The following is a 19,510-nucleotide window of genomic DNA, read 5'->3' as shown; positions in this document are numbered from 1 at the left end:
TGCCGGGGGGGGGTTGGTTTTGGGGTTTTTTTTTTTTTTTTTTTTTTTTTTTTTTTGAGCCGCTTCTTATCGAGGTTAAAAATAGCATCTCTCTCTCCCCCCGGGAGCGGGATGGGACTGCGGGCTGCTCGGGGATGGGGTTGCTCGGGAGGCTGAGCGCTCCTGGGAATTGGTGTTAAAATGTTAAAACAAGATTCGGTCCTGCCGGGAGCATCTCCGCAGCCCCCTCGGAAACCTGATGGCGCTGGGTTGGGGATAAAGATGCTCAAAAGAAGTGTTTTCTCGGGATCCCTGTTGTGCGTCGGTCAGCTGTGCCTCGCAGGGTCTTCTTTGACATTTAGGAAGTTTCCTCTGAGGGAGGAAATAAGTTTGAGTCATCTTAAATATCGCCGTCGTGGGTGTTAGGAGCTAAAGGAGACCTGTGCAATATCCAGGGTTGTGTTTCCCTAGCCAGGGTGATAAGGGCTGTGCACAGCTGACTGCGCTGGGAATAAATGGCCCAAAATTCATGGAAACCAAGGCTTGACATCGGTGGCATTGCTAAGCGGGGTTGATAAAGAAATGCTCAGGAAAAGCCAAACTTTCCCCCTTTTTCATTGCATATCACGGAGGCTCTGCTTGCAGAGAGGAGAGAGCAGCAACGTGACTTAGTGAACCGTCCTCTGGGGCTGCTGCTAATTTGGGATTTGCCAGCGTTTTGGTGCTGTGGTTTGCAGGGAAGGCTGAGCTCTCCAAAGCCTTTCCCACCTGCAGCTGTTGGATGTGCTTGGGGTGCCTGGCAAAGGATGCTGCAAAGGATGTTGTCGCTTCCCATTCCCCTCCAGAAAGTTATTTCCAATATTGCCGTTTCCAGCAGCGCCCTTATCTTGGATTTTGTTCTGGACTCTTTTCATTTGGGAAAGAAATCAATGCAACTTGTGTTTTCCTTCGGCGTTCACGTGAATTTCCTTCCTTTCCCAGCCTTTCCTGGCCAAAACGCAGCGTGGGTTTAAAAACGAGCAGTGCTGTGAGGCTTTGTGTTTTGATTTGAGTGTGCCCCAGGGCGATCACTCCTGTATTGATGATTGATTGATTGATTGATTGGGTTTGCAGATGTGTGGGGCTGCTCCCCGGTGTCCTGTGCTGTGTCAGACACGTGTTCCCACAGCAGCTGATGTTTGTCCCCTCGCTGGGACCCGAGTGTGTCTGCAGGGCTGTCATTTGTTTTGCTGGGTGTCTGGACTGTGTTTTGCTCCGCTGCTATTCTGGGTTTATTTATTGTCGAGCATGTTTCCTTAACGAGGAAGAAAATCCCAGGAAGGGAAGGTGCTGGAGTGTGGGGGGATCCAGGGTCACTGTGGGAACAGCTGTCACCTCCTGGCTGCCAGGGATGCTGTGGGAACTTTGTGCCCAATCCTGCTTCAGAGCAGGGCTGTTCATGGAGCTGTCCTCCAGGAGATTCACCTTGAAACTTTTGCTTTTAAAAAAAGATTAAATAAAATAGGAAGATGTCCAGACTTGGAAGTGTTGAGCTGGGGATTTGATTTGGGGGAATTTGAGGGATGCTCTGAGGGCTGGAATGCAGTGATGGAGGGAGGAGGGAAGGGGAATGTGAAGGAGCTGAGGGTTTGGTGATGCCAGAGCATCACATCCATGGTTAACAGAATTATGGAATCCTGGGTGGTTTGGGTTGGAAGGGACCTTATAAACCATCCCATTGCAACCCCCATGGGCAGGGACACCCTCCACTATCCCAGGGGGCTCCAGGGAAGCTTGACATGGAAAGAGGGCAAACAGCAGGGTGTAAAACCTGGAATACAGAGCTCGCTCTGCAGCACAAAAACATCACATTTCATCAAAGTTCAGGAAGGTCACTGGTTTTAAGGTGAAATGCTGGAACCCTTGTGTAAGGTGGTTTTGTAACCTCCAGCTAACTGAAAGAGCAGGTTGTCTAGTGGGGATTTAGCTGGGGCAATAAATGCTATGTCAAGATTTCTTAATCTCTTGGAAAATCAGATAAGGGCTTGAGGCAAGATAACGAAGGATTTGCAAAGTTGCGTGTTTGGCATTAAACCCCTGTCACAACTCCAGTGGTCTTTATTTGCCTTTTGAAATCAAAAATGTTAATGGCTCACAAAAAAAGCCCCCAAAAAAATAAAAAATGCAAAACTGCAGGAGGATCTTTTTTTTTTTTTCCCTTCCAGTGGCTCCCTGCTGCAGCCTCTTCGTGTGGGTCATCAAACAGGAGCTCAGACAGTCAGACATCGAGGAATAAAATATAATTAAACTGGCTGTATTTTCCTTGTGCATGCCAGGAGGTAATTCAGGTTGAAGGCTTGTTTTAAATGCAGAGCCTGGAGGTACTAACAGCTGTCAAGGACTTCTTGGCGTGTGCTCAGAGAGCCTTTGCTGCTCTCCAGACACCGCCACGCGTTCCAAGGCAGCAGCTCTCATCAAGCAGCCAAGTGTTTTTAGCAGCTTGGAAGAGCAGGTTTTTGGGGGGAAAATGCTCCTTGGGTGCAGAGATTCGCTGAGCTTTACAGCCACAGCCACTCAGGTGCTCCTCTGCTCCTCCTCGTGTTTTCCAGGAGTTTGTGTTTGGTGTCTGGCTCCTTGCAAGCAGCACAGGAAAGGGGAGAATTTGCACATGCATGGGACAAAATGTTCCTGCCCTCCCAGCTGGCAAAGCCCTCTCTGGTCTTTTATTCAGTGAGATATGTGAGTTTTGTTCTGCAGGGTTTTCCCCCAGGTTGGGAAGGTTTTCCTCGCTCAGAGGGGCTCTGCAGCTTTTCTCTTGCAGCACAGGGAGGCAGGAGACAGGGAGCTGTTTCCAAGGAGTTTGCAGTGATGCTGGTACTATGCTTTTTTATAATGAAAATTGATTTATTTTCCATTTCTAGAGAATGGCAGAAGTGCTGGCAGGTGCTCCCCCTCCAAGCATGGTGTCAGAGCCCTGATCTGCAGCGTGGCTGGGGCTGTCACTGGAGGGAGATGCTCCAGGTGGGACACTCCCCCCTGCTCCAGCTCACTGGAAATCCTCCAGCAGCTTGGTTGCCTTGCTCTGCTGTGCCCAGGGACACCATGGATGCCGTGCTCCAAAAGAAATCCATTTTTCCCCCCTGTCTTTGTTGGCGTGCCGAGAGCAGAGCCGTGCAGGAAGCAATAAATGTGACTTAAGATACAAGGTTTAACCAATTAATTCCGATGCATTTGTGACAGGTATTGATCAAAGGTAACATTTATAACCAGGGCCTGCTTTGTCAAGGTTAGATCTTGCTCACGTAACAGCCTTTGATAAGGTGAGCAATTGATTGCAGCTTGGAGCAGCCCAGGCTCTGAGGAGGCTGTTGGGAGGAGGAGGAGGAAGGAGTTGAGTCTTCCTCGTGGGATCTGAGCATCCAGTTTTGGGCTCTCTGGTCACTTCCAGGAGCCCTCAGGTGCTCCTAGGAGGGTAATTAACAGCTGATTGCTGAGTGTGGTGTTTAATTCCCTGCAGGCAGATCAGATGCTGGTTTAGAGTCACCTGGCTCCATTTTGGCATTTTGTCTGTCCCTGGTGGGTCTGTCCCTCTGCCCAGCAGCTGGGATGGCTTTCCTGGTCTGTTCCACAGGTTTTCCCCATCCTGAGGCAGGATAATCCCAAGGCATAGTGCCTGTGGAGTGTGAGTGACCTTCAGAGTCTCCTTGGCCCCTGGCAGGGATTGTTCTGTGCTTGGGGATGGTGGGCTCAAGGCCTCTGAAGGGCTTTTATTGCCACTTGTCCCTGACCAGATCCTGTCTGATAAACAGCAGAGATCCCATAATTGCTGGGAACAAATACTTCTCTGTCCTCATGGATTCCCTCAGCCTTGAAACTCAGGGGGTTTAAACCAGGTTGGATTCCTCCTCTTTCCCCCCAAAATCTGCTTTAAGAATGTGACTTTGCAGCAACCCCCCCTTCTCTGCTGCCCTTCTGTTCTTGGGGTTTGCAATAGAGCAGCAATTCCACGCTCAGAGCCCCAAAAGGAAACAATAGCTGAGCCTTTCCTGGGATTTGGGAGCTGGGATGGGGGTGTGCTGTGTCAGGTGGCTGTGCCGTGCCTCAGTTTCCCCGTGTAAAACCTGGCAGCTGTCCTGGGAGGGTGGGAGGGCTGTGCAGGAGCAGAGCTGAACACAGAGGGGACTTTCTGGCTGGGTTTGGGATTAAGGAGAGTGCTCAGGGCAGTGAGATGTGGAAAGAGCTGTGAAAAAAATGCAGTGGAGTTTTTACCTCTCTCCCATGTCCTGGTGGGCAGTGCCAGGGGGATTTCCTGGCTGACAGCAATTCCTGGGGCAGCCCAGGTGGGTTTGTGGCACCCTGGCTCTGTGAAATGCTGGATTCCTGTCCCTGCCAGGCCCTGGGGCTCAGCCTGAGCTCAGCTGGGGTTAGGCTGGAGTGGCTGCAGATGTTGGGCAGCAGCTGCAGCTGTGAGTGCCTGTGGCACGGCTGATCCCACTGACAGTGATCCCAGTCCCATCAGTGATCCCAGCAGTGATCCCAGTCCCAGCTGTGATCCCAGTCCTGACAGTGATCCCAGTCCCAGCAGGCTTTGTGGGGCTGGGTTTAGGGCAGGCTGAGCTCTGTAAGGCTGGGTTTAGGGCAGGCTGAGCTCTGTAAGGCTGGGTTTAGGGCAGGCTGAGCTCTGTGGGGCTGGGTTTACGGCAGGCTGAGCTCTGTGAGGCTGGGTTTGGGGCAGGCTGAGCTCTGTGGGGCTGGGTTTAGGGCAGGCTGAGCTCTGTGGGGCTGGGTTTAGGGCAGGCAGGAAGGCTCAGAGGAAGGCAGGGATATTGCTCTAATGAGCTGTCACGGTGACAGCAGTGTCACCTCCTCCCCACGCCAGCCTGGAGCAAGGAGTGACAAACTCCAAGTGCCTCGACGTGAGTGAGGCGGGGCTGGGTGAGTGCCTGAAGGTGGCCGGGACCTCTGGGGCCTTTGGCTGTGTGTGACAATGGAAATTGGACATTGAGTGAGCTATGGAAAACATCTCCTGGGATGATGGACTGCTGGGAAGGTGCAGGGAGCAGAGGAGGCTTGGGAAAGAGCAGCGTGGCTCTGGGAGCACAGCTCCCAGCTCTGGCTCAGCCAGACCCAGCTTAGCAGGAGCCTGGGAGGAAATGGGGAATGGTATTTATCCTTGGATCATATGGGCCAAAAGGTACCCAGAGCTCTGAGTGTGAGTCTCTCCATGTGACACAGCTCTGAATCTCTCTCATGGTCACACAGCACTGTGGAAATAAATAAATAAATAAATAAATAAACCTCACCCTGGTGCTTTATTCACTGTACAGCTCTATTATTCTGTTGTACTGTTATTAAATCTTAGTTAAAAGCAGCTTCAGACTTGCCAGTCAGTGGAATGAGAGGGTTTGTGTGCCCCCAGCTTTCTTTCACAGCTGTGGTGCTGTTTGTTACAGTTTTTCTCCTTCATTTCCTTCAGATAGCAAAAGTGATTGGGGTGATTTTGGTGCTTTTCCAGTTGGTTTCTTGGTGTGGTTCTCCAGCACTGGCCTTGTCTGTGTTGCTGTTCCATCACCTGGTCACACTCAAATTGTTCATGAAATCTGAAAAATCAGCTTTTTTCTCTTTTTTTCTTTCCTCCTCGTGCATGAGGTGTGCTCGAAGTGGAGTGAGCATCACTTGAGTGACTTAATGGATGCTCTGAAAAAAAAACTCCACGAGCTCTCGCTCAGAGCTGCTTTTCAAAAGTCTCTTGCAAACTTGCCTGCAGTTGATGTTTCTTTGAAGAGCCTGTGATGACTCTTTATCTGTAGATGGTTGGAGCACAATTCAGCCCTGCCTGGATGTCAGCAGTGTTCAGCACTTGCTTTTCAAAGAGAATTTGTTAGCACAAGTGCAGCCTGAGAGATGAAAGGATCTGTGTTGGAGGCAGCCAGACACCAGGCAGGGAAGGAAAGGTTTTGAGGGAGATTTGATTTCCCTGGTCACTTGTGGCAGAGAAGCTGAAAAGAGAAGTGGAAGTGCTTTCTCCTGGTGTAGCTGGAGCAGAGGAGGGGCAGCTCCAGCCAGAATGCTCAGCTTGGAGGGACCACAGTGGGGCATCTGCTGCAGCCTCCCTGCTCCAGCAGGCTCATCCCAGAGCAAATCCCAGCCCTTGTTCCCTCTGCTCCTTCACCTGTCTGCACTGAGCAGGGAATGGTGGAAGTGGCAGCTGGAGATGGACACAGAGCCCTGTGTCCCTCTGGGCTGTCAGTGAGCTTGTCTGTCCTTCCCTGTCCATGTTGATGGGCCCCCTGTTCCCTCCACCCATCTCTCCTGGCACGCCTCCTGCTCTGGGAGATTCCTCCCAACCCCCTGTGCTCGTGTTTCTCATTTTTGGACATCTTTGGCGTTGCTTGATTCTCACTCTCGCACCAGTTCATGGTCCTTTTGCCCCTTTTCCCCTCCTGTATTTTGCAGGAACAAGGCCCCATCCCTGGAGCAATTTAGAACCTTCCAGCAGCCCTCCCTGGTGCTGTGAATTTCCTAAATGCTGCTCTTGCAGGGATGCAGGGATTTCCCCTCCCCTCCACTGTTTTTTCAAGTGTGTGCTCCGATGGTGAAAAGGAATATATTCTCCCACTCCTATCAGCACATCACCAACGAGGTTCCCTGCATGGCAAGGTGCAGGCAGCCCCAGGAGGGCACAGAGGGGTGGGATTCAGTGCCAGGAGCAGCTTTGTTCAGGCAGGGCACACAGAGGTGGGATTCAGTGCCAGGGGCACTTTGTTCAGACAGGGCTGCTGTCAGCCAGCCCCAGCAGGGCTCTCTGGGGATGCTGCTGGCAGGGATCGATTCCAACTCAGCTCAGCACGTCCCTGCCCTCCCTGCCTGTGCTGTGAGAGCAATAATAATCATTCTTGTGTTCTGCAGGGCCTTCCCTGAGCTGGGAGCCAGGCAGGAGAGCAGCTCCTGCACCACAGCTCTGCCCTGGGCTGCTTCTGGCTTGTGGTCCATGAAAGCTGCTGGGGTCTGGGGAAGGTAAAGCAGCAAAGCTGCAACTCCCTGCTCAGGGCTTTGGTCCAGCTCTGTGAGCTCAGCTACTGGGAAAGGCTGAAAATCATTTACCAAACAGCCCCAGAGTGCTTCAAGTGAACGTGTTTGGGGTACAGGGAGGGCTGGGGAGGAGCTGCCTCCATGTGCCATCACTTCCAGGAGATTCCTGCACTGGCCCTCGCTCCTCCCTTTCTGAAAGGCTGGGAATGGCAGTGCCTGGAATGCAGGAGGAGCTGGGAGCAGTGGGAAGCTGCCCGTGGTGGCAGGGGCAGGGCTGTGCTGCACCCACTGAGATGTCACCATCAGTGACACCGCCACGGCCGCGTGTCCCGGGGATTTGGTGGGCATTTGTAGCCAGAATCCTTCTCCCCTCAGGAGCCAGACGTCATGTGGCTCCTGCCTGGCGCTGGGAGCTGTCACTGTCACTGTCACTGCTGTGACACACTGGGGAGGAGATGCTGCTCCTCATTAGTGTCAGGGGTAAAGGGCACCCTCAGAGCTGTGCTGGCAGCAGCTCCTGGCCCTGCCTTGGCTGTGTGTCACCCAGCCTGACAAAAGCTTGGGGTATTTGGAGTCATCCTTGGCCATGGCTAACGAGGAATTGTCCTTTGCCAGTGTGGCAGACTGGCAGGCTGGTGCCAGGGCAGCACCGATTTGTATTTTTGATTTGTATTTTGCATGTGCTGCTCACCTTGAGCAGGAGCAGCACAGCACTGAGCATGTCCTCAGCTCCAGAAGTGAGAGGCTGGAGCTCTCAGCTTCTCCTGGATATTGATATCTCCTTTTTCTTAATTAGCATCACACTGATTCTTCCCCAGTGCCTGCTTTGCAGGCTGTGTTAGCCCTGAGGTGTGGTTTTCTGGAAGTGGCTGGATGAGCTGCTCTGTGGGGAGAGGGGGCTGATGGCTCTTTCCATCCTTCCTGCTGGCTGTTTTTTCCCATCATGCTGGCTGTATTTCCCCTTCTCTGCTGCCTGTTTTCCCCTTCCTGCTGCCTGTTTTCCCCTTCTCTGCTGGCTGTTTTCCCCTTCTCTGCTGCCTGTTTTCCCCTTCCTGCTGCCTGTTTTCCCCTTCTCTGCTGGCTGTTTTCCCCTTTCCTGCTGCCTGTTTTTCCCCTTCCTGCTGGCTGTTTTTCCATCCTTCCTGCTGGCTGGCTTTTTCCCTTCTGCTGGCTGTTTCCATCCTTCCTGCTGGCTATTTTCCCCCTCTCTGCTGGCTGTTTTTTCTGAGTTTTTTTCCCCATCCTGCTGGCTGTTTTCCCCCTTCCTGCTGGCTGTTTCCATCCTTCCTTCTGGCTGTTTCCCCCCTTCCTTCTGGCTGTTTTCCCCCGTCCTGCTGGCTGTTTCTCCCCTCCTGATGGCTGTTTTTTCCCCCCTGCCTCTGTCTCCCCTAGAAGCTGGCAGCTGAGTGCCAGAGTGCTGGCTACCCGGGCACGCTGATCCCCTACAAGTGTGACCTGTCCAACGAGGAGGAGATCCTGTCCATGTTCTCTGCCATCAAGACCCTTCACCAGGGGGTGGATGTCTGCATCAACAACGCTGGCCTGGCCCGGCCCGAGCCCCTGCTCTCGGGGAAGACAGAGGGCTGGAGGACCATGATCGATGTGAGTATTCCTGGGCCACTTTTCTGTCTCTCCTGGCCACCCTCTCCTCATTCCAGAGCTGAGATTTGCTCCCCAGCCTGCTCTGACAAAGCCCAGTTGTGCTGCTTGGGGAGTGGAAGGGCATCCTGCCTTGCTGGGCCTTCACCTTGGAGGATGGAAACACAGCAGCGTTTTTCCTTCAGCCCTTCAGCTCACTGGCTTTCTGAAGGGTGAAGAGCCTCCCTTTTTCCTTTTTTTTTCCCCTTTTTTTTCCTTTTTTTTCCCTTTTATTTTCCTTTTTTTCCCCTTTTTTTTTCCTTTTTTTCTTTTTTCCTTTTTTCCTTGTTTTTCCTTGGTTTTCCTTGGTTTTTTCCTTTTCTTTTTCCCTTTTTTCCTTTTTTTTTCCTTTTTTTTTCTTTTTTTTTTTTCCTTTTTTTTCCCTTTTTTTCCTTTTTTAGAGAGTGTTTTTCCTTTTTTTTTTTTTTTTTTTTTCCTTCAATAAAACAGGAAATCAAATGCCAGGTGCTGGGGTTTGCAGCTAATCCTGTTAGTTGTGGCAGTGGTTTGTAGAAATGGGCAGATTCTTTTTGGCTTAAAAAGCTGTCATGCTTTTTGTCTTTATAGCTTCATTTTCTGCCCATAATCTGGTTAGGGCTGGATGTGAATGAGAGTGTTTCATGTGCTGAAATGGGAGTTGTGCACATGGCCCATCCCATTTACAACTTCTCCTGTCTTGAGCTGCTGCTGGGTATCTTCTGTGACTTCACCATTTTTTATCATTATGTGGGGACCCTTTTCTGCACACAGCAGTGGCAGCCACAGCTGTGGGACCTCAGGATGCTTTGGGTGTCCTTGCAGTGTCTCTGGCCAGTGAGGTGCTGAATTTTGGTGTGATTTCCCCTCCTGTGGCCAGTGAGGTGCTGAATTTTGGTGTGATTTCCCCTCCTGTGCCACCTTCCCTTGTGCACGGGAACGTTTTCCTCGCAGGAGCAGGAGTGGAACTCATGGCTGGCAGCAGCCCTTGTGGCACCTCCAGCAGCTCTGGGAGCCTGTCCTGGTGAAGGGGAGGAGATGTCTGAGAAGCTGTGTGAAGGCTCAGGGCCACAGCAGTGGAGTCAGCTGGGAGCTGTCAGCTCCCCTGGCTGTTCTGTGCTCTGTGTAAAAGAGAAGCACTCTGAGACTTCAGGCTCCTGCTGCCAGGCCAAGAGCTGCCATATCCTGCCTAATTAAGTTCTTGTTAGGATTTTGGCCTGGATGCTGGCTGCTGTGGCTGCAGCCAAGGCCAGCTGAGCCCAGCTTTGTGTGCCCAGAGAGGCTTTTGTGGGCTCCCAGCCCGGGTCACTGCACAGCCACATCTCCCGGCCCTGTTGCTATGGAGGCTTTAAAGAAAGAAGTGGAGCTGAGCTGAGCTGCTGTCCAGCAGGGCACTGCCAGGCCCTGGGGGTCACCTGGACCTTGGAAATTCCCTGTGCTGGTCCCTGGGGCAGTGTGGTGTGTGAGTCCCTCAGGGATGCTGCATGTCCTTTGTTTTTATCAGCTGGGCAGGCCTGGGGGGACCTGTGGCTTTTCCAGCTCCCCCAATCCATATTCCCTTCCCTGGCTGCTCAGCTGGAAGTGCTCCCTTTATCTCACCTTCCACCACTTTTAGGGAGAAAGATTTTGGGGTGGGATTGTCCTGTATGGGACTCTCCAGTGTTGGTGTTTGCTGTGGCTCAAAGTTTGGGGTCCCCCTGTTGTGGGGGCTGCTTTGGGGTGGGATGGTGGTGAGGACAGGCAGGGTGGTGACCCCACAAGGGCCGTGTCAGGAAAGCAGGCTGGGGGGATGTTTCATTCCCAGAAATGGGCTGTGGGCTCTCTCTGCTCTCACTGCCTGGCAGAGATGCTGCTGCAGCAGCCTGAGCCAGCCCAGCAGACATTTCCCTCTCCCCATCCTCCAGCAGCTGCTGGCTTGGCTCCTGATTTCTGTGCTCGTGGAACAACCCTGCAGCATAAAGGCAAAGCCCTGGGGATGCTCCAGAGCCCAGAGCTTCACCCAGCCTGGCCTGGGCAGCCTGACAGGGCTGGGCTTTGCTTTCCATGCTGCTGCTCAGGGCTGGGGACAGCTCAGTGGAGTTTTCCCTTTTGTCCTGTGCCCCTGGCAATGTCCCCATGGCAGTGTCCCCATGGCAGTGTCCCTGGCAGTGTCTCTCTGTCCAGGCGCCGTGGCAGGGCTGGGGGGCTCTGCAGGGCCATCCCCCCCTGCCAGGGCAGCCCAGCCCCAGAGCAGTCCTGGCCAGGCCCCTGTCCCTCACAGGGAAGGCTGCCAGCACCTTCCAGGGCCTTCTGGGCTTTGCAGGCAGCAGGGAGCTTCTTCCCCAGCTTCCCTGGAGAGCTGGGAAATGCTGTGGGAGAATTCCAGGGCACCTCTGGGCTGCAGGATGGGAAAAGTTTCCCAACAGCCATCAACCCATCGATTTAGGAGGCATTAGGGCCTTAAATTAAAGGCTTTTTTTCCCCCTCTTTTTGGTAAATTGATTTTTGCTTCCATGCATTTTTTATGAGCTTTGAGGCTCTGTGTCCTTCCAGATTCTACTCTCAGTATCCTCTTTGCTATCCATCTAACAGTCAAAACCACGTTATAATTTACTTCTTCCTCTCCTTTTCTGATGTTCTGGTCCTTTATTGTCTGGTATTTATTTCCAGGGTGGGAGCTGCTTCTCCCCAGGCAGTTTGGAAGGAGGGATGTGCTGGTTTACAGCAGCACACAGCCCTGCCAAGATCTGCTGTGGGTGCAGAGGGAAGGTGTCACCTCAGGCAGGTTCTGAGCCCATCCTCCCTTGGCTCCCAGCTTCCCCCATTTTCTCCCTGGTTTCTGAGGCTGGAGCAAAGTCCTGATGTGCAGGAGGAGCTGTTGTGCACACTCTGAGCCTCTGGGGCTGCAGCAGCTCCTTCACTTCTCACCCACTGACCTTTCCAGCCAGGAATTCAAGCTGAACTTCCCATTTTCCCTGCTCAGGGCACATCCCCTGACTCCTCTAGACACAGAATGGGTTTGATTCTTGGCATTGTTCACTGACAAGCCAGGCTCTGTTCTTCTTGCTTTTCCCAACCATCTGTGCAGGGATATGCCTGCTGTAAGCTGTGCTTCCATGTGTGCTCTGGAGCTGGGGCACCCCTTTGGATGCCTTGGGAAAGGGAAACGCTGAGCACTTCTAGGAACAGGATCCTTTGTGTTCTCTGGGGCTGGATAATTGCTGGGAAATGTGGCACCGTGGTGGCTGTCACAGAGCTGCTGCTGAGCACTCAGGTGTGCTGGGCATCCTCTGAGCCTTTTCTCCTTAAAATAGGAATGAGGCAGAAAAATGTGAAGTGTGAATGAAGTGTGTCTGTGGGTATTTGTAACAACAGCCTCGGGGTCACACATGGTTGCTCATTTCCCTCATAGGCTCATAGGCTCCTCAGTGCCTGTTGCACCTTTTGAAATGGGATTTCACCCCCAAAACCAGTCTGTGCTGGTGGGAAAAGGCCATCCCAGCTCAGCTGCCTTCCAGGCAGTTGTTTTGTTGCACCGTGGGTTTTATCACAGGGCTCTGGACTTTCCCATGTGCTGTTGATTGGGATCTGGCTCTGCAGGAGCTGTCAGAATGCTGTAACCTTGCCCAGGCTGCTCTGTGAGTCACTTTGGGGTGATGTTACCCTCTAGTGGCCTTTGGAGAGGGATCTGGGAGTGGCTGCTCCAAGAAGGAGCTGCCTGGTGGGCTGGGGGAGGCAGGATTTGTTTCTCATGGAGGGTTTTACACCCGCAGCTGCCCAGGTCCATATCCCAAAGCTCAGGGTCAGGCTGCAGGGTGACTCCTGCTTTTCCTGAGCACCCTGTGTGCAATCCCCAGCCTGCCCATGCCCTGCCTGCTCTGGGCTCCACCCCAGTGCTGAGGGGCCCTTGTGTCTCCTCTCTGCTCCTTTTCCTCCTGGCACAGCCCAGGTGGATTCCCAGGTTAAAGATTTATCTCTGCAGCCCCAGGTGTGATGGTGAGGAGCCAGCAGTGCCTCTGCCTGACCAAAGTGCACTGGGCTGGGGCTGGTGGCTCCACTGGAGCTGCCTGGGCACTCCCAGGGTCACATGAAAGCCCTGCTTATCTCCGTTTATCTCTAAGACAAGCCCCTCAGGGATGGCCTGTGGCAGTGAATGGGGAATAAAGACCAGACAAAAGCAGTGACAAAGATCTGACCCTGCTCCTCTTTGTGCTGCTCAGTAACTGCATCTCCCAGCTCCATCCCTTTCCAAACAGTGCCCCTCTCCTGCCTGTCCTTTTGTGCCAGCAAATCCCAGTTATTCTGCCCATTCTTGTTCTTTTTTTTCCCAGTGATGATCCTCAGCCCTCTCCCATCTCCATCCCTCACTGTCCACATTGTCTCATTTCTTGCTGCTCCACCTGCCTTCTGATTCATCAGAAAATCACTTCTTCCTGCAGATTGCAGTGTGTTCAGACCCTTCTGGGCTGCTCATTTAGCTGGCAGAGTGACACAGTGTTAGACAGGACCTGTCAGGGGATGGTCACATCCTTTCTGGAGGCCTTCAGCAAAACCCCTTCCAAATCTGAGCCCCCTGAGCAATTAGCACTGCTGCTGAGATTGCTGCTCATCACTGCTGCAGCACCTCTGGGCCCTTTGGATTCCAGCTGGGAGAATTTCCTCATCTTTATCTTCCCAGCAGCTTTGGCTCTGTGTTTATGGTCAGGACAGGCTGGAATGCTGTGCACTAATGCTTGTGGAGGTGACAGGACCGAGTTTAACCAAGCCAGGGCAGTGCTGGTGCAAAGAGCAGGAGCCTGGAACGCTCTGGGTCCTGCAGGGCTGGGGAAATTGCCAGTTTGGGCTGGGGCAATGTCAGCAGGCAGTGACAGTGACAGGGACAGGTCGGTGGCTCGCACAGCCCCAGGCTGAGTTGCCCACTCTGGGGGTCCCTGTGGCACAAGGTGAGCTTTGCTCCCTGTGCCTGGGAGCTCCTGTGAGCTGCTGGCGCTCTGACAGGCAGGAGCTGGGGATTTCCTCGTTAACGAGCTGACCTAATTACCTGCTGTGAGTGCCCTGCCAGCTGCCCAGAGCCCACAGTGCTCAGTGATCCTCGGGCTCCTGCCTGCAGTGCTGCTGTGGGGAGGGCTTTGCTCTCCTTCCTTGGGCTTTACCCTCACCCCTGCCCCTAAAACAACCAATTCCGTTTATTTCTGCTCCCTCTGGGTGTCTGTGCACCCCCTGCCCCTGTGGCTGCAGCCCCCAGCTCAGCTGTGGGGTGTGAGGGTGAGCCATTCCCTCTTTGGGTTTTCCTGGGAATTGCCTGGCGACAGGGACTGGAGCTGATATCCCAGATTTTGGGCACACAAGGGGTGCCAGGCAGGGCTGCTGGCCTTCATTTCTTCCTCTTTTCTCCACCCTCAGGTCAATGTGATGGCCGTGAGCATCTGCACCCGGGAGGCCTATCAGTCCATGAAGGAGAGAAACATCGACGATGGGCACATAATTAACATTAACAGGTGAACAAAGGGGATTGTGGGGCCTTCCTGCTCCTCCCTGCAGCACAGAGAGGATTTAAGCACCGGGTGGGGTCAGCCTTGGGGGCTTTCTCCTCCTCCCTGCCTCAGGAAGGGTTTCAGCACTGGAGCTTCAAGCTTGCTGTGATGCTGGTGGGGATTCCTGAGGATTGTGGGGGTTGATGCTTCAATCTTTGCTGGTCTAAAGGGAGGAAAACCAAACCAAGGAGAAAATGATACCCCAAACCAGGGAGAAAAGGGAGATACCAACCCCTGCTGATGGGGCAGGGCTGACATTTGGTTTCTGGAGCTGCTCAGGGAGGTTTGGCTGTGTCAGAGGTGGTGCCTTCCCCCGCTGCAGCCCCGTGCCAGCCCCCAGTGGGTTCATTGTGGTGCCCTGGGGTCCCTCCCAGCTGCCAGCAGCGTCCCCTGTGCTCTGTCCCCAGCATGAACGGGCACAGCGTGGTGCCCCAGTCCGTGGTGCATTTCTACAGTGCCACCAAGTACGCGGTGACAGCGCTGACCGAGGGGCTGCGGCAGGAGCTGCGCGAGGCCAGGACGCACATCCGAGCCACGGTGAGTGCCAGGGCCCTGCCCTGCGGGGAGCAGCCCAGGGGGTGCAAAAATGGGGCTCAGCACCCTGGGGATGGTCAGGAAATCCTCTGGGGAACTGTCCCAGGCAGGATCAGGAGCTGCGCAAGGCCAGGACCCACATCCGAGGCTGCTCCTGCCCTCCTGCCAGCCATGGGCACAGCTCTGCCGTGTGGGGAGCAGCCAAGGGGGTGTAAAAATGGGGCTCAGCACACTGGGGATGGTCAGGAAATCCTGTAGGGAACTGTCCCAGGCAGGATGGGGCACAGAAAGTCTGGGAAGGGATTTTTGGGTCGCACAGAGTGGGAGGTTGCTTGTTGGAGGGATCACATCAACAGAAGGAGGTACTCAGCTGGGCTGTGGGTGCTCAGTCAGAGCTTTTCCATGTTTTTCTTTGCTTCTCTGTCCCTCTGTGTCCCTCTGAGCTGTGAGGAGGGAAGTACCCACCAGATGTACCTGCCACAACAATCAGTAAGGTTTGCTCGCTTCAACTGGTCCCTTAGAAATGGGTGGGAAAGAAGAATAACAGAAGAATGGTTTGGGGTTTTTTTTAACTCTTTTACTGAAGGGGAATTACAAATCCTATTAGGATGTGCTCTGCTTTTTTCCAGTGTATATCTCCAGGACTAGTGGAAACAGGATTTGCTTTTAAACTCCATGATAATGACCCCGAGAGAGCTGCTGCCACCTATGAGAGCATTCGGGTAGGACTTGGGGGAGTGGGAGCAGAGGGAAGTGGCTCTGGTTATAACTGAACATTTCTCCTGGCCAGTGGTTCCAGGGAGTGCCCAGTGCTCTCCAAGCTCAGCCCTCAAACCTCAGATTTTCCACTGGTATTTACACACTGTGTAGGTTTTCATTTGGGTTCAGTTTCCAGCTCCTTCTATTTTTCCTTTTATTTTGATGCTTCTGTAAATAAATGTCAGTCAGCTTTGCCATTCTGCAGGCTGAGACTTCTTCATTGCAGAGGAGATGGGACAAGCAGAGGTGCCAGCACAAGGAGAAGTGTTTTGCAGGTGGCAGGGGATTTCCTGTGGGAATTCCTGACAAGGATGGCAGGATCCCTGTGCCAGCAGTGAGATTATCCACAGCAGATTATCAGCACCAGACCCATCCTTTGTTACATTTCCAATGCACTGGGTATTTCCTGCTTGCTTGCATGTCCTGGCCATGCCCCAGTGACACTGTCAGACCTCATCAGGGATGGGCAGGAGAGGAGGGGTCTCCTGGGGAGCTCTGGGGGTGCCCTCTGACCCAGAACCCCTTTGCTGTCCTTGCAGTGTCTCAAGGCTGAAGACATGGCCAATGCTGTCATCTATGTCCTCAGTGCCCCTCCTCATGTCCAGGTAGGCTGGGGCTGGGGCTGGGGAGGGGCTCAGGGCTGCCCTGGCCTGGCTGATCTGCTGCTGGATCAGCTGGGAGCTTAGGGAGCCTGTGCTGGGGATTAGCAGGGATCACGTTTGTTTACACTTCCAGCTCTGGGATGGCACTGCTGGGGCTCTGGCACTGCTCAGGGTGTGGGATGGCACTGCTGGGGCTCTGGGATGGCACTGCTGGGGCTCTGGGATTGCTCAGGGTGTGGGATTGCTCAGCTCATCAGGCTCAGCCGTGGTCACAGCCTGCTGCAGCAGAGAACTGCCCAGTGCAGGGCTCCAGTGCAGGATTCCAGGATTCCAGTGCAGGATTCCAGGATTCCAGTGCAGAATTCCTGTTCCATGCCACACTGCTCTCTTGCAGATTGGGGATATACAGATGAGGCCCACGGAGCAGATCTCGTAGCAGGGCAGGAGGATGAGGAGCACCATGAGCAGCACTGTGCCCACTCCACCTGGAGCCCTCTGGCAGCCCAGGCTTCCCTCAGCTGGCTGGCAGCGTTTTAATCAAGTACCAAGGATCATGTCTGAAGAATTGTTTTTCTCTCCCTCTCTCTGAGCTGGTGCTGGTGCTGAGCCAGTTTGAAAAGAAAAAAAAAGGACCACAAACTCGTAGTGGGTCTCTTTCTCCCCCACTCCTTTCTGGAACTGCTTGAGAGTAAAAATGTATTTGAGAATAATGCAGGGAAGTGGTTTGTGGAAGACTGTTTGTCTCCAGGCTGGTTTATTCTTCATTTTGCTTTCTTTTCAAGGTTTGTTTGATCTTAGTTGCTGATGCTGTGTGTGGACCTAGGTGAAGTGGCACAAGATGTTTGCCAGCTTCAGTGTGCTTAGGGTTTGAGATTTTCAGTGGACATGATACATGAATCCATCTAATACTCTGAGTTTATTTTCATCAGGTTGATTACTGATGGTGGTGATGCATGTGATATTTTCCATTTCTTTTGTACTCCACTGCCCTAACCCCAGGGTACAACCTTCCCCAGCCCTCCTTTCCCCTTCACATGGCTCATGCCTGCCAAGTTTGAGGAAGTATAAAAGTGTGTGCTTGATATTTCTCTTTTTTTCTAGGTAGGTAAATAGTTGGAGGAAAAGCACCTGTCCCTGTGCAGGTTAGGATGATAATCTAAGTGGCATAGTTACAGTAAGAGTGAGTTGTTTGGTATTTTTAATAAAAACTAAACGTGTGCTGTCTTGTGAGCACCTCTATCCTTGGTATCATCTCCCAGCACTCTCGATGTTCTGTGTGTGATATTTGCATGCATCGACACTTTCTGGAAATGTGGATTGCTCTGGTGCTGTTGAAATGCTGGTGCTGAGGAGCTGGCAATGGTGGAAGTTTATTTTTATGTAGAGACACAAACTCAGAGAGAGAGAGAGAGTGGAATGAGCCGTGCTGAAGGTGTCTGGAATGAGGAGGGATTTGCAGATTTGCAGGGGCATTTTGGCCACAGAAAGCAGCAGGGGAAGGGTCTGGCTGAGATCTCGTGCTGGTGCAGCCCCGGTGTTTGGCTCTGGGTTTACTCTGAGTTGAGGGAGAAGAGAATTGGCCCCAAAGCAGAGCTGGAGTTGTCTGGAGACTCTCTGCAGGGAGGTCTGTGTGTGCCCAGCTCTCCAGGGAGCTCCTGGGCACGTTGCCTTAAGATTGCAGACCCTGTCCGGCTCCTGCTGGGCTCCAGGAGGTCAGGGATGGTCAGAGCAGAGGACAGAGCTGGGAAATTGGGGTTGGATTGTGTGGCTTACACCAGGAGAGCCCTGGGAGTTCATCTGTGTCAGCCCTGCACAGGAGAGAGCAGAGCTGGGCCACCAAGACACGAGTTCAGCTCCCTGTACAGCCTTGGGCAAGTCACTTTACCTCTCTGCCTCAGTTTCCTCGTCTGGAAAATGGGGATAATAACACTCACCTACCTCACAGGGGTGTTGTGAGGACTCACAAGCTTTTGTAAAGCACTTTGACAGGCGCTGTGTAAGTGCTGAGTGTTGATATTGAAGTATTGTTATGAATTAAACCTTGTGATACCTAGAATTCCTTGTGCCAAAGGTGAGCAGCTGTAGGAGGATACAAGGAGAAAACTGGCAAAATGTTCCTTTCATGATGGCAAAAACAAAAGGCAATTTGCCCCTTTTTTTCCTCTTTATTAATACAACATGTTGTGTTCTGTTCATTCTGTCCATTCACCAGTTTTTACTGACAAGTGCACCTGGATTTGGCTTTTTTAATTTATTGTGAGTGAAATCCCTGCCCCCTTGCACTGCCCTGCTCCAGGATGCCAAGGTGCTGCCTGCGTGTGGATTCCCTGCAGGTGCCCTGGGCAGTGTGTGCCATCTTTAGGAGAAGGTGGTTGAGCTACTAAAGAGGCCAAGAAAAAAAGAAAAAAATAGAGAAATTAGGAACTTCTGAGCAGGGATGTGGGCAGCAGTGGTGAAACATGGAATTGTGGCAGCAACTGTGTGCAAAGTTCACAGATGTTGAAATGTGTGGCTGAGGAGGGCCTTTACATCTCCCTGTGCTGTACAAGGAGGATTTGGAGAGAATTGCTCAAGATGCAGAACCTTGACAAAGGGTTTGTCCAGGTAGTTGCTCCCTGCAAATACAACCTGGCGGCCCTGCAGCCCTGCAAGTTGTTTTTCTTTTCCCCCAAGAACATTTGTAAGTCTCTAAAGTCACCTCGAGGTGATGTGCAGTGTATTTTTCCATTTCAAGTGTGGTTTTAGGCGATCATCCCTGCTGCCTGTTAACCTCCCCCATAAGGAGGGCTCCTCGGGTGGCTTTGGTGGCACCTCCTGCCACCTCCCTGGGATGAGATGGGACCCCACTCCGAGGCAGTGACACCCCTCAAACGCCAGGATAAGTGGCCTGTGTAATTTATCAGTAGGTTTCTATTGTGAACTGTAAAATAAAGAATAAAAAGAGAGGCACACTGTGGCTCGTCTGTGGTGTGTTTTGTTATTTTTGTGTTAAAACGGAACAAACTTTTTTGCTGTTCACACCCAAAGTTTTGTTTGGGGAACGACCCAAACAGAATCCTTTCCTTTGGGGTCTTTATGAGGAAAAACAGGGTTTCTTTCCAGAGCTGGGCATCATCCAGTTGTGTTGGGGGTGACCTGTGGGGATCTGGGGTAACTTGTGGGGTTTGGCTGGGGACAGTGCTGGGATGCTCCGTTCCTGGGCTGTTCCTGGTGCCCGGGGTCACTGCGGTTCCCCGCTCCTGGTGTCTGTCTGGGGTCAATGGGGCTCCCCTATCCCAGTACCTGGGGTCTGTTCAGGCATTCTGGGGTTCTCCATTCCCGGTACCCGGGGTCTGTCTGGGGCTCTGGGATGCTCCGTTCCCGTTCCCGGGGTCACTGGGTTTTCTCGTTCCCGTTCCCGGGGCTCCGGGATGCTCCGTTCCCTGGCTATTCCCGATATCCGGGGTCACTGGGGTTCCCCGTTCCCGGGGCTCCGGGATGCTCCGTTCCCGTTCCCGG

General features: G+C 52.9%; 1 protein-coding gene across 1 annotated transcript; it reads left to right on the top strand.

Moving 5' to 3' along the window:
* Window positions 1-8,384: 8,384 nt before the first annotated feature.
* DHRS11 (dehydrogenase/reductase 11) lies at window positions 8,385-18,968 on the top strand. The gene is made up of 6 exons (XM_031059837.1): window positions 8,385-8,592; window positions 13,987-14,081; window positions 14,525-14,654; window positions 15,281-15,373; window positions 15,950-16,015; window positions 16,407-18,968. Exons 1-6 carry the CDS (start codon window positions 8,473-8,475, stop codon window positions 16,446-16,448), a joined length of 546 nt encoding a protein of 181 aa, XP_030915697.1. The 5' UTR covers window positions 8,385-8,472; the 3' UTR covers window positions 16,449-18,968.
* Window positions 18,969-19,510: the final 542 nt, after the last annotated feature.

This window comes from Geospiza fortis, unplaced genomic scaffold (genome assembly GCF_000277835.1).
Source record: "Geospiza fortis unplaced genomic scaffold, GeoFor_1.0 scaffold538, whole genome shotgun sequence".
Classification (NCBI taxonomy): Eukaryota; Metazoa; Chordata; class Aves; order Passeriformes; family Thraupidae; genus Geospiza; species Geospiza fortis.
Note: the sequence above shows the minus strand (reverse complement) of the source record. Positions and strands in the feature narration are given on the sequence as shown.